At 47.5% G+C, this 13,890-nt stretch overlaps 1 protein-coding gene across 2 annotated transcripts in view; it reads left to right on the forward strand.

Annotated features, from left to right (window-relative positions):
- TUT4 (terminal uridylyl transferase 4) overlaps positions 1-13,890 on the forward strand; it is a 1,269,543-nt gene that overhangs the window by 958,449 nt on the left and 297,204 nt on the right. For both annotated transcript variants that reach the window (XM_085602613.1, XM_085602614.1), the window contains exons 24-25: positions 8,616-8,663; positions 8,752-8,834. In XM_085602613.1, coding sequence (XP_085458739.1) covers positions 8,616-8,663; positions 8,752-8,834 — 131 coding nt within the window. The remainder of the gene's footprint in view (positions 1-8,615; positions 8,664-8,751; positions 8,835-13,890) is intronic.

Consider the following 13,890-nt stretch of genomic DNA (forward strand, 5'->3'; position numbering starts at 1 on the left):
TAACCGCACATGCAAATCGTGAGCTCCAGAGTAATAGGAATATACCCTGTCATGGGGATTGCGGTGTCGCCAGGCATCTCTCAAATGCCATTGTGTTGCCCAACTAGTTAATGCCTTCATGGTATGTGCTTGTACGTGGAAGTGGTGGGAAATCTAGTGATACGTCAAGTACACTATTGTAATCACCCCCCAGCAACATGGGAACATCGTGCCATGGTGCCAGAATATTTGACATAGTGCCGAGAAAGGTAGCCTGTTCTGTATTAGGAGCATAGAGGGATACGATCACGATATGTCGGCCATCCAGCGTGCCCCTAACCACAACATACCTGTCCTCCGTATCTATTAATGACTTTGTGATGGTGAGTGGAACCCCTGGCCTCACCCATATTAGCGCTCCTCGCGCAAAAGCCGAATATCCTGTGGCATACAATTGACCACGCCAGCGTCGGTGCAATCGTGTAATTTCTGTTTTGGCCAGGTGAGTCTCTTTTAGGAGGGCTATTTGTATATGATGCCGTTTAAGGTAGGAATATATCTGATACCTGCGTGATGGTGAATGCATGCCTCTCACATTCCACGTGCCAATCTTAAAGGAAGACATAGACTCTACAGTGCGCCAAATGTTTATGTGCCTGTATTGGCCCAGCAGTTATGTGCATTGCAGATAACCTGATGTCACCCAGCCTACCCAGCATGTTTACCTGTAGGGTGTTACTCTGCATACATCGACATACAGTAAATGATATCTCATAATAAACCCAAAACAAAAATATAATCGCAGATAATTCCAAAAGGGCAAAAATGCAACTAGCAATCACCCAAACTCTCAATGGAGATAACAGTCTAGACAATCTAGGGGGGTGAGCTGCGTGTTGCTCTTTGTTAGCTTACAGTACATGTATTTAGCGTCCTAGAGGCTCCCCGTCAGCAGGCAAAATATCATATAAGTAAGGCAGTTCGTGTATAGCCGCTCAGGAGCATTTATCAAGCAAGCGGTATATAAGTATGTCCATGTGTTAGCAGCAGTGTTCCTGAGCAGGGCTCGCCTCCCCTCCACATGGCAGGATGCTAACTTTGGCCCCATCTAAACAATTAAAGTCACAGTGACAACCACTGCAGATGGTTATATTGCTAGGGGCTGCGCGCTCCCACATATATACACCCCAATACCTTAAACCTCGGGCTATGCAGAGATAGGGTTTCGCATGGTTCATATTAGCGTGTCTGCAGTCTGCGGGGTGACATCTAGCTGTTCAGTTGAATTTTGCGAGTCCGGGAGGTCATATATTCGCTCCTCATCACTAGATAGGCCCCTTTGACTGGAGTTGGATGCGTCTTCAGCTACCAGAGAGCCGCTTAATTCTGCTATCGCTTGTAGGTTGTCTCGTTGACCGCTGAGCATCAGGTCTGAGTGTGGGCCTACAGTCGGTGAAGGTGGTGTCCGCATTTCCGCCGCTCAGCGTTCTCTGCGGCGGCGGCGAAAGGGGCCCTTTAATTTCGGCAGTGTTGCCGTCACGGCAGCGTCCCGGGGTCTCGCAACAGTGATGGTATCTAGCTAATCCTCTGCCTCCTCCGATGTGTTAAAGAAGTGTGTTTCGTCGCTTGCAACCACCCGTAGACGTGCCGGGAATAACAGGGAATATTTCAGGTTATTTTGACGAAGGCGTTTCTTGACTGCCATGAACGAGAACCTCTGACGCTGTACCTGGATAGTGTAGTCCGGAAAAAACATTATCTTGTGATTGTCTATGTGAATATCTTGGAGTTTTCTGGTTTCCTGCAGAATGGCATCTCGGTCCTGATAGATTAGGAGCCGGAGGAGCAAGGGCCTCGGGTTCGATACGGTAGGAGGGGGTCTTGCTGGGACTCTATGCGCACGCTCTATGACAAAGTGTGGCGAGAGGGACCCCGCAGGCAAAAGATCTCTAAGCCAGTTCTCCATGTGCGTGGTGAGTTCCCCTCCCTCCCATCGTTCCGGTACACCTACTATGCGTACATTATTGCGTCGTGCTCGTCCTTCCGCATCCTCGGCTCTATCTTCCAGAAACTCTACACGGCGCAACAAATCTTGTACATTTTTATCTGTTTGTGTCACTTGCGGCTTAACGTCGTTAAGCGTGGTCTCCAGGACAGTGGTGTGGTTCGTTAATTTACGGTGATCGGCATGCAGGTGAGTGAGATCAATGGCCACCTTGTCAATTTTAGATTCTAGGGAGGTGCGAGTCTGATTGATAGTTGCTTCCAGACGTTCTACTGCAGCGAGCACCGCATCCAGCTTGTTTGCGGCCTGGTCTGTAAGTCCCTGTTTCGCCATCTTGTCCAACTTCGGCTTGGACAGCGACGGCACGATCTGCGCTCCTCCTGCACCAGCCCGTGTCCGGGTACCACCCGACATCATTCGCAGTGTCTGTACACCTTTACTGCTCCACGCCGAACAGGACCTCCACGCAACGTCCCTAGGGCGCTGATGTCATAGCAGGTCCCCTTCAACTCCAACAAGCCGTGTTCAGCAGTCACTTCACAACTTACAGCCCTAACAGCGGAGCTGCTCCATCTCGCATCCGTGTCTCCTCAGCAGTGCAGTTATCGGCCGGGCCGCGCAGCCACTCAGATCATCTTGGGTAGGGGTGCATCAAGTCATCTCAACGAGAGATCACGTTCGGTTGACCTTGGAGGCGTGAGTCTCCGCGGGTACCACCCGAGCAGTCCGCAGACGCACCCTTGGTGACTGTGCAGTGATCTCCAAAACAGTAACCAGCACTACTCCGCCGCCCCAGGTTGTGATACTAGATCGCTCTAGTATTCTCACAATGGTAGCTCTGGGGGTGCCCCACTTGCATGGGCTTCAGGCAGTGAGTGCGCCAAGTAAAGGTGCCGTTTAATCTTTGTCTCACAGCTCTCTAGGATTGCATCAACAATTTGCTTCCCATTATTAGGCCTGTGGGGAAATCTGATACATCGCCCAGACTTAGGAGTGTGTCGGTTCAAAAAACTAGTTTTTGGTGTTAAACAGGCAGCTCTGCAGAGGTAGTGCCCCCCATGCGGCGCCGTGCCGCGGGGCCAGGGGTAGCGGTATGTGTCCAAGAGGTACCAACACGGCCGATCCCCGCCTCCTCACCGCAATAGCCAGCAACCCCGTCCGCAGAGTCTCACTCCGCCGCAGCCCGCCGGTAGCAGAACAGGGGCTCCTGCCGTATCGCGTCTCACCTTATTAAACGTATGCATGGGCGGCAGGGGATGAATATTTGCAGCTCTCGTGGTGGCCCGGGGGACCCCCTCTCGCAATCGCTCCGCATGAGCAGCGGCAGTGTAGATGGCCCAACCCGTGTACCTCTTCACCGTGTTTCCCTGGGTGGCAGCAGGGTCGGAAGAAAGTATACTCCAGCTCCGTACGGGCGGCTACACAAGGGCTCCCATCTTTTCCCACCTCATAGCAGCTGGCAACGGCATTGCATCAAAGCCAGCACTTGCAGCCCTCCTCCGTCGGGTGAGAGTCTTCTGCTGCGATCGCGACGGTAACAGCTACGTGGGCGGTCCGGACGATGTCTCCGCTCACGTCTCACTTCTCACGTCTCGACAGTTCATAGGTGGGGCAGGGTCTCGCAGTCGGGATCGGGTGGATGGCACAACAGGGTTCTCGACCACATCCCGTCGTGGACTTGAGTATATTTATTCGGGCGAAGTCTCAGCCTGAGGCCTGCTCCCAGCGATGCATCGTAACTGCGCCATCTTCTGCGGCCTTGTGGGCGGGGCCAAGCCCTGGACTCGCGTAGTTGGAGGTGTCCCCTCTAGGAGCAGACATCCATCGCCTCCCTCAATCGGAAGCCATACAGCGGGGTCCAGGCAAGCCACAACCAGCAACGGTGCTTCAGCGCAGAATCCCGCTTAAGCTGTGCCTAACGACAGCCTTCATACACGGCTGCATTCGGAGAACCGGGCCTGTAAGGGGGAGCTTCCGGCGGAGCTCTACCCAGACACATCTGCCTCCATTGCGGCCGTAGCCACGCCCGAGGGATCTATCTTCTGATAAGGAAGATTTTCCCAATCACAATGCATTCTATCCCCGCTTTTTTCTTTTCTCTATAGGAACAGCCACCCTTCTTCTGCGTGTTCACTCTATCTACATAATGGCTGCCTCTCCAGCTCCATCTAGTTTGTAGGAGAGAGTGCACGATCTTCTTTGGCAGCAGGCAGACACCAGCCTGACCTGTGGAATTCCACTCTTCCTTTCCCAACCACATTTCATGTTTGTGATGGATGTGTCACTGCTTGATTTGGAGGGGAGGGGGGAATCACTTGGGAGAGGTGGAGATTTGAGGTCCCTGGGCTCCGGTGGTGAGCCAGTTTCACATCAGTCTTTTGGAGCTTCAGGAGATCTGCTTGAATCTGAAAACCTATGTGCCATCCATCAATGGGAGGCTGGTGCAGATCCTCACAGACAACACAACGCCAAGTGGTACTGCTACCAGCAAGACGAAGTAGGGTCATGTTCCTGGAAGCCCAGCATCTGTGGGGGTGGCTGAGCCAGCAGAATATCTTTCTGATAGCTAACCATCTAGCAGGCTCTTTGAACTCCAGAACAAATGTCCTCAGTAGTCATTGACTAGCACATCACAAGCGGCATCTCCATCCCAAGATGGCAAAGGCATCTTTGATCAGTGGGGCATGCCTTGGCTAGATCGGTTTGCTACCATGGAGTATGTGCAGTGTCAGACCTACTGTGCACCTCAGTGTCCTCCAGGAAAGTTACTGTGTGATAATCTATAGTAGAACACAGGTCTCCTCTGTGTGTTACTGTTGCTACCTCTCCTCCCTCAACTTCTGAAGAAGATCAGGGTAGACTGGGCCCATGTGTGAAAAAGTGGGTTTCTGTTGTAGTAACCCTACCCCCTCCCTTTTTTTTGTTGTTGCCAAACTACTGATGCTGTTTACAAAGCACCACTGTGTTGACTGTCAGCGCCATGTAGAAGGCCATTTTACCCACTCAGTCCTGCAGGTCTTTCCTGTATTAGTCCATAGCCCAGACCCTCCGCTTTTGGGGGATACTGTAATAGTATCCATTGTTAAGGTGAGGAATCTGCAGTTAAAGCCCCTGTTTATTACCATACCAAAAGCACAATGCTCATCAATCTATGCCAATGAATATTAAGAGACTGTTTTGGCTCAAGTTATGAGGAAATACAATTTATGGAGTGTGAGTTGAATGTTTGGGTATCCCTTGAATTATTTTGATATGCACAGTGTTTTCTCCTAGTAGCGTACTTTATGATTGTAATCATATCACCCTTGTTATCGATGCCCCTGTTTATCCCCGTCCTCCAAGTACTGTAAGGTTAGATAATGTTTTGTTTTTTTGATAATCAAATTTTTATTGATTTTAAACACTTACAAACAGTTCAGCAAAATCACGGATCAGATAATGTATTTACATTATGTATTCATCACATACTGTTGGGTTGATAAGTATGTGAATCTTTTTCCTATGTCCTTCTTATTTTGTATTTTTAATTGCTTACATACTGTAAAGTGTTAGGAATTTAAAATGTCCGATTTTTAACTTCTAAGTGTATTTTTTCTAATGTTACCTTATCCCTTCATTGACACATTCCTTGTTTTTGGCTTGAACCAATAATGGCTGATATGCCTGTGTTGCAAGCCTCGTTCTCGTCAGCAGCCATCATAAATAGTGTAATCGAATGGGTTGGCATTGACGGTGCACTGCTGCCCACGCTATTAAGTCTGGACCTGGCTGGCCAGATTAAGTATCGCCTGACAATATTTCACTTGATGGACTTGTTGAAGTTTTCACACAGAGGAGACTGCTGGGGAAGTTCATCATATTGAGCCCTGCTTCCTCCTTTTGTTAATCCCCTGGATGGTTATATATAGAAGAGGAGGAGGCCTGACGAGGCTTGCAACAGGAGGGTGTGTGTGTGGTTATATATATATATATATATATATATATTACCTACTGGCGGTCGCCAGTAGGTAGTTATAGTTAGGACCCTGCTTCCATAGGAAATCCGCAACATTCTATTTTGAATAACTTTGGCGCCGGTTGACGAATCCTCGCGAAATTTTCAAAACTAATGGGGCGCTACGCTCCGCTCCTACCCTGAAAGTCTCGGGGTGATTCGTCAAGCGGGGGCTGAGAAAAAAGGGGGGTCCCAAAACGCGTTTTCCCCATGCATTTTTCCATAGGACCTTTAGACACAGCTACAGCCCGAACGGCTGAACAGAATTACTTGTAATTTGGCAGAGAGGTAGCCATAAGGTCAAGGAAGTGCCTTTTGTAGGTCTGGTGTAAATCTGTTCAGTAGTTCCTGAGAAAATAGCATTTAAATCAATATATATATCTGTGGCAGCGCTCCGTGCGCTTACCGTGCGCTTACGGTAAGCTTACCGTACGTGTACGGTGCCGTGCGCGAGCGCGTTTCTGATTGGTTGTTAGATCAAAGTAAACATTCGAATCGGTCGAAACCAGGAAGTGTCGGCCGCCATTTTCTCTCTCGCACTATGAGGGGGGGGAGGAAAAACAAACTTGGATAACATGAAAAGGGGCAGGCTAGACAGCTCCTAACCACCTAGCCTTGGTTAGGGTGTCCACATTTCCCCCCCCCCCCCGTGTGCAAATGGTGCCCGCCGGGCACCTTTTGTGCATGGCATATAGTAACGTTTGAACATTTAATAGATAACCTATCACAACGAAGCGCATCATATGTCCTCCGTGTGCGGACGGTGCGCGAAGCGCATCGTGCGCACATGGCCCATCTAGCGTAACGTGGGCACGGCACTAACTGCGTAAAGTGGGCACGGGTGCGCGAAGCGCACCGCGTGCTCACTGTGCGCGCACGGTGCGCCACGCGCACCGTGCGCGCACGGAACGAACTGCGTGAAGTGGGCGCGCACGGCACGAACGGCGTAAAGTAACTTAGCATTTAAAAAAACGTACAAATTCACTGAAAAAACCATAGGTTTCACACACGTTATAGTTAGGAATTAGCATTTAAAAAACCTTGCAAATTCACTGAAAAAAACGTAGGTTTCACACAAGTTATAGTTAGCTGTACATTTCACTCGTAAAAAACCAATGAAATTCCACGTTATAGTTAGTGCAGGCAACCATAACTCACGCGACCGCAATCCTCTGCTGATGCTAATACGGTATTTAGACACTTATTTGCCCATGTCTTCTTCCATTAAATTTTAGCTATATATATATTACAAATATTTTTTTTTCATAAAGACACATATGTCATCAGCAGAGGATTGCGGTCGCGTGAGTTATAGTTGCCTGCACTAACTATAACGTGGAATTTCATTGGTTTTTTACGAGTGAAATGTACAGCTAACTATAACTTGTGTGAAACCTATGGTTTTTTCAGTGAATATATATATATATATATATATATATATATATATATATATATATATATATATACACACACACACACACACACACACACACCCTCCTTCCTCTTCCTCCTCTTTTTCTTCCTCCTCCTCTTTTTCTTCCTCCTCCTCTTCTTCCTCCTCCTCCTCTTCTTCCTCCTCCTCCTCTGTTTCTTCCTTCTCCTCCTCCTCTTCCTCCTCCTCTTCCTCCTCCTCTTCCTCCTCCTCTTCCTCCTCCTCTTCTTCTTCTTCCTCCTCTTCTTCTTCCTCCTCTTCTTCCTCCTCCTCTTCTTCCTCCTCTTCTTCTTCTTCCTCCTCTTCTTCTTCTTCCTCCTCTTCTTCTTCCTCTTCTTCTTCCTCCTCTTCTTTTTCCTCCCTTTCTTCTTCCCTCTTCCTTGTACAATGTTTTCACTGTGTGTTTCTTCACTTTTGGGACCCCCCTGCACAATAATTGTGGTCTGGTATGAGACTATGTATATGTCATATTTTATATGCTTTGTCAGTTACGAGTACATGTTTAACTTATTTGATATTAAATCACTATTGACACCATAACTTTGGTCATTGTGTGTGCATTATTGCTTGCCATTTATCTATACAGGCATATTTGTAAAAGTATATGAAGGGATCTAAGGTTCACCATTGTTTTGTTTATATATTATAAGCCCCGGTTCCTGTTGGCATAAGGGCAGTTCTTGTTGCTTGGATAATCTTGGCGAGTTGTCCATATTTTCTTTGTGATATTTTTTTTTTTGAAGATGGAACACTAAAAAGGGAGTGAATCCCATTTTGTTTTCTAGCGTTATGTAAAAGGACTAGATTCAAATGTCAGAATCCAAGTGCGGGTGGCTGAATGTGTTCATCTGTTGGAGTCAAATCAATAAATTCAGAGGAAAAAAATCCCGAGTGGTTTCCACAGGGTCCAAGTAACTTTCTCTATGCTGTTTTTTATTAAGAAATTACAAGTAGCAAGTGATCATGACTCAGTACGATATAGAAACATTGGGTCAGGTTAAAAGAAATGTGTGTAGCTCTTCCGTATTGGTATCAAGTCTTGCATCATTGTTTAAGACTCAGATGTATTTGAGAATATATATATTTGTTAGGTGTCTTAACTTCATACATTACTCTGTTGTTCAAGAAGTAACCCTATGTATGGTTAGCAGCCCTTTTGAAATTGCTATTTACATTTCATAAACAATCTATTTTTTTCTTTGAAGATCCTTTTGACTTGAATCATAATCTTGGTGCTGGAGTCTCAAGAAAAAGTAAGTGTAATTGAAACATATAACAAAAAATATTTGTAACTGTATCAAAATAATACTTAATGCATATATGGTTTTCTTTTATCAATAGTGACCAATTTCATCATGAAGGCATTCATCAATGGGAGAAAGCTGTTTGGCACACCTTTCTATCCACTACCTGGAAGAGAAGCTGTAAGTTTGCCCAACACCCAAGTAGCTTTTATGCATGTTAGAATGATTAGTTGCTGCAATCTGTTAAAACTGAAATGTTCACATTACAGGTAATATATCATATCACTTTTGGATATGTATAACTGTTCTACTGTTGAATTTTGAATTCTTACTAATCTAATCTTTGGAACAGCCTACATATTGCATATAATGCAGTGTCATAAGCCAACCTAGAATACACTATGACTGCACTACACTTTTGCAGCGTGATCTTCCTGGATTGCCATGCTGTGCAGTATTCTGCCATCCAGTGCTTTGATCCAAAAAGTCCCTCATTTTTTTTTCTCCTCCTTTCTTCGATTAGTAGGTGTCTGCACCTGTCCTCCCCCCCCACCCCAATGACTGCAGACGCACCTCTGAACCTGAAGCCCCAGTGTGTGGTCGCCATTTTCAGATTCTTCTTTCCTCTTAAGTACAGTCCAGGTGGAGAACACCAAATATTTCAAGGAAGACACCTTGTTGACAAGGAATAGCTCCAGAGACTGAGGAAAACCTCAGAGAATTGCAGGTTTTATCTACTGGGCTTTAACCACAGTTTCGTAAAATAAGCAATAGTATGGTGGTGTTGGTGGGAAATTTCTCTCTCAGACCTCATAGTAATGGAATAATACCCACCATGTGCCACCACAAGTTCGGAAAGCTTAACTTTGACTGAGAAAGCCGGGTGGTCTTATTTTCTTTGACCCTATCAACATAGGGTTAGTTCCCCTATGAATTTTCCCCCCACACATTCTGTTTTTATCATTGGGAGGCTCCTGCTTCCCCCGAAGCCACTACAGACAGCCAAAAAACTTAGTGCATTTCAGCCCCGCAGGGTATTATGGGGCCTCCCTTAAGGGGGTGTCAATATTTAGTAAGAAGCTCTGGTCGTATTCTTTTGATGCTGCCATGCAGCCTCGCGGCTTTCTCTTTTTTTGTTTTTGTTGAGATGCCCTTTCCCACCTGGCCACCCCACATGGTGTCCTTCATTTAGGGCAGCCTGGGAAGGCCACTCCTGAATGCCCCGGCTGGCTCATCGCCCAGCTCACATTCTCCTTTGCCGGTGCGGGAGTCAGCAGTGCTCTTTTTCCCTGCCCGCTCCATGTGGGCAGGGTGTCTACTTTGTGTTGGCCATCCCGCTTCCCCCAGACATGGGCACAAGAAGTGTGGGATGGGAAGGGGGCATGGCACTGCAGCACTTCCCCTTGATCCTTTTGGGTAGATGGGCCTCTGGAGCAATGGGATTCCGGAGCTCTAGGGAGGGGGGGGGCGGGGATCCAACGCTCACCCTTTCCCAGGGCTCATTCAATATTAATGATTCTCTCATCGACCCCTGGACCCTGGCCCATCCCAGGGATATTTTTCACTTGCTCCATGTGCTCCTTTGGATGGGGGTCAAAGATCAGATCCATCTCACTTCGATATCTCGGACCCTGTCAGGACATTTAGCACAATCTTGTGCTCCTTTTGCTCCTGGTGGCGAGCCCTGGCCAACTGAATCCTTTTCCTCAGGCCTCCTGGTCCCTAAGGCAGCAAATCTTGCAGGGAGCTGGTCCCTCTGGCTCCTTGCACCAGCCTTTCTTCTTTTGCTTATCCTCTTCTTGCCTCCTGTGTGGTGAAGAAGTTCAGGTCTTCCCCAAACTGGCCCTTAGAGGATTGCTAGGGACCCCCTGGTTCTGGGATCAACTTAGCCCAGTGGGTTCCTCCTTCAGGATCTCCAAGGCTGCCCCAGTCCAGTACCAGTGTCCAGCTGCAACAAAAAGTACTCACTCTCACTTGTGTAAGAGTTTTTAAATTGGGACAGAAAGTTCTATAAGCCAGGAACTCATGGCCAATCCTAGGGTGCCATATCACCTCTCCACCCCAGTCCCAACCCTCCTGCACAGACTGCTGGGACAATTCAAGATGGCGCCATCCTGGAGTCCCTGGTCACATCTCCTGTAGGGCCTTCATCTCTGCTCCTTGCTAACATCACTGCCAGGACATTTCCCATCAAAATTCCAAAGAGAAAGCCCTCTTTTGTGGCCTGGGCTCCCTCCTTTGTTCAGTGGGCCTAGGCTGGACAAACCCTAGTACATTGTGACCGCTATTAACGGATGCAGATTTTCTTCCTGTCTCTTAATTGTTGCTTATGTGTGGGGAGGCCTTCGTTCCTTCTGCTGGAGAGCAATGTAATTAACTTGACCCATCAGGGTGACACAAGGTTTGGACTTTGATACTGAGCCGAGCCAGAGAAATATGACAATTCTGGATTACCCATAAGGTGTACTTATTTCTATCTGGGGCTTGCATATTCCATCTTGCTGCACGTTTCACCCTGTTGGGCAATCTTGATGGACTTTGTAGGCCAAATGGAAGCAAAACTGCACTCTTAAGGCATATTTCCCCATATGGATATAATTAAATGTCACTGCAGACAAAACAGTAAACTACATTGACTTTACTTCTGAGTGTCCACTAATAATATAAGGCCTACCCCAGGTCAACATCAAACCCTGCAGAGTCCCCTCTGTGCCAGGCTACGTGTGCGCAGTTATCGGGCTGCACATTTTAGTAGTATCACAAGTGCAGCCCTCACACGTGTGCATACGCATTACTATATAACCAGCCAAGTGCCCCATACTGTGTTCCAGCACCCTTATCTTAAAATGCAGACACTGGCAGTAAACACTTGCAGTCAGTTTACCGGGTGATTACCGTAGGTGAGAAACCAGTTATAGGGCTCGCCCTCTGAAAAAAGTCCAAAACCAGGTGATCCAGAAGCGAAAAGTACAGGCAGATTAAATTGGCAGAACCCCTTTTGTTACAAATTTCAGGTACAGTTTAAATACATATGGTGAAGGGGCTGGCAATACTGCCTGCCTGCTTAATCCTTACGTATATACTTCAGATTTGTTCTGGAGTAATGAACTACACCACTCCGGGGAGCATTCTGATTTCCATAGTACTTCTGTAGTTTTAGAATAATATGGCATGGTCTCTGATATTGAATGCAGTGTACTGGTCTAGCATCACTGTTAGACTTAGCATCTTTTGGCGTGTTTCCCCTGAGTTTTTGCTTTCTGACCTCCCGGTTTTGACTCTGTTTTTGGTCGTGTAGTGTTTCTGCGCACTTTTCTCACTGCTGATCAGTAGTAAAGTGCAAGTGCTCCTGTGGTAAATTGTGTTATGGATTGGTGTTTACATGATTTGATATTTGATTTACTTGTTAGTCCCTAGTAAAGTGTACTGTGTGCCAGGACATGTGAATCAAATGCCACTAGCGGGCCTGCAGCACTGATTGTGCCACCCACGTAAGTAGCCCTGAAAAGGTAACTCAGACCCGCCATTGCGGAGTCTGCACGCAGTTTGTAACTGCCATGTCAACTTGGCCAGTGCACACACTTGCCAGTCCCTCACCTTCCCTTTTCCTACATGTCAGCCACCCCTAAGGTAGGCCCAAGGTACCCCTGTGGGCCGGGTGCAGTGTATGTGAAAGGTAGGACATGCCCTGGTGTGTGTGGCATGTCCTGATAGTGAATTACGGCCAATTTTGTTTTTCGCTATTGCAAGGCTACCTATCCCCATAGGACAGAATGGGGAGTTTGTTTATATCATCTTATAAACATAACTGGCCCGAGGAGTTGGGTAGGAAAATAAAGTCTAGTATGCCTGAACTCTAAAAGATACATCTTTTATTGAAGGTGATTTTTACATTCTGTGTTTGAAAATACCACTTTTAGAAAGTGTGTATTTTCTTGCTCAGTCATTCCGTGTGCCTCGGCTGGAATGTGGATTGCCTGTCTGGGTTTTGGATGACAGAAGGCTGGGGAGCAGGAGTGGCTCCAGATAGTCTAGGTGGGTCACGAAAGGGCTGAATAGACCTGGGCTGCAATTGGGGAAGGGAGAGGAGATTTCCTTGCACCTCAAAGGGCCTGGTCTGCCTCTGACCATGCTGTCTCCACCTCCTGCCAGGAAGTCACACCAGAGAAGGCAGAACTGGTTATGGCTGGGCACAGACACACTCTGCCTAAGAGATCAAAGGATTTTGGGATAAAAAAAATTGGTTCCCAGACCCCTGAACTTTAGAACTCTTTTGGAACAAGAAAAAGAGCCAGAGAAGCTGTGAGGAGGAATTCCCACTTTGCTGCGTGCCTTGCTGTGTTGGCTTGCAGTGGCTGCTTCTGTCCTGGGCAGTGAAAGGACTGGACTGAGCTTTCTGCAATCTACTTTGAGTTTCTCCAGCCGATGACAGCGCTTCAGCAACGACGACCCCGATGCTTGCACCGCGACCTGCCAGCACTGCCACGAACACCGCATTCACTTTGCACCATGACCCAGGTCTCACTGACGACGCCATCTGACGCTGCTTCCGAGCCGCTGCTCGCACCGCGACCTGAGGTCACCGCACCGCTGCACTTCGCACCACAGCACCCGACGCCAGCTCCTGACTTAAACCTTGAGGAGTTCAATCTGCAACGCGTGTGACTTCAAGTGCCCGACAACCCCTGCACCGACCTCCGGAACAGACGCCTGCGGACGCCATGCTTTCGGAAGCTCAACAAAAGGTCGCCAACGCCCTGCATTTCTAAAAGGTACTGTTTGCGGGTCTTCCCGACACCGTAGCGGGCCCTCGACGCCGCGGCCAGCCAGAACTGTTTGGATTTGTTTGTTCATGACACCGTGATAGCCCTGGATGGAGCTATCGACATCAAGGAACTGTTTTTCAAGTATATTTTGATAACTAAAGATTTTTAAGTACCGTTTAGTGGATTTGTATTAGTTTTGGTCTTGTCTTAAGTATATAACAATATTGGATATTTTTCTAATCTGGTGTGGTGTCCTTTTGTAGTGCCTACAGTGTATTACTGTTGGTTATGTGCAAATGCTTTACACACTGCCTCCAAGATAAGCCTGACTGCTACCAAGAGGGTGAGAAGGGGTTATTTTAGGAGTGTAACTCCCTTTTCCTGGTGGTTTGTGCCTGGCTTTGGCACATGCTCATCCTACCAAAAATCACGTTTCTAACAGTCACCATTATATATACCTTTCCTACATC

This window comes from Triturus cristatus, chromosome 4_2, assembly GCF_964204655.1.
Source record: "Triturus cristatus chromosome 4_2, aTriCri1.1, whole genome shotgun sequence".
NCBI classification, from domain to species: Eukaryota; Metazoa; Chordata; class Amphibia; order Caudata; family Salamandridae; genus Triturus; species Triturus cristatus.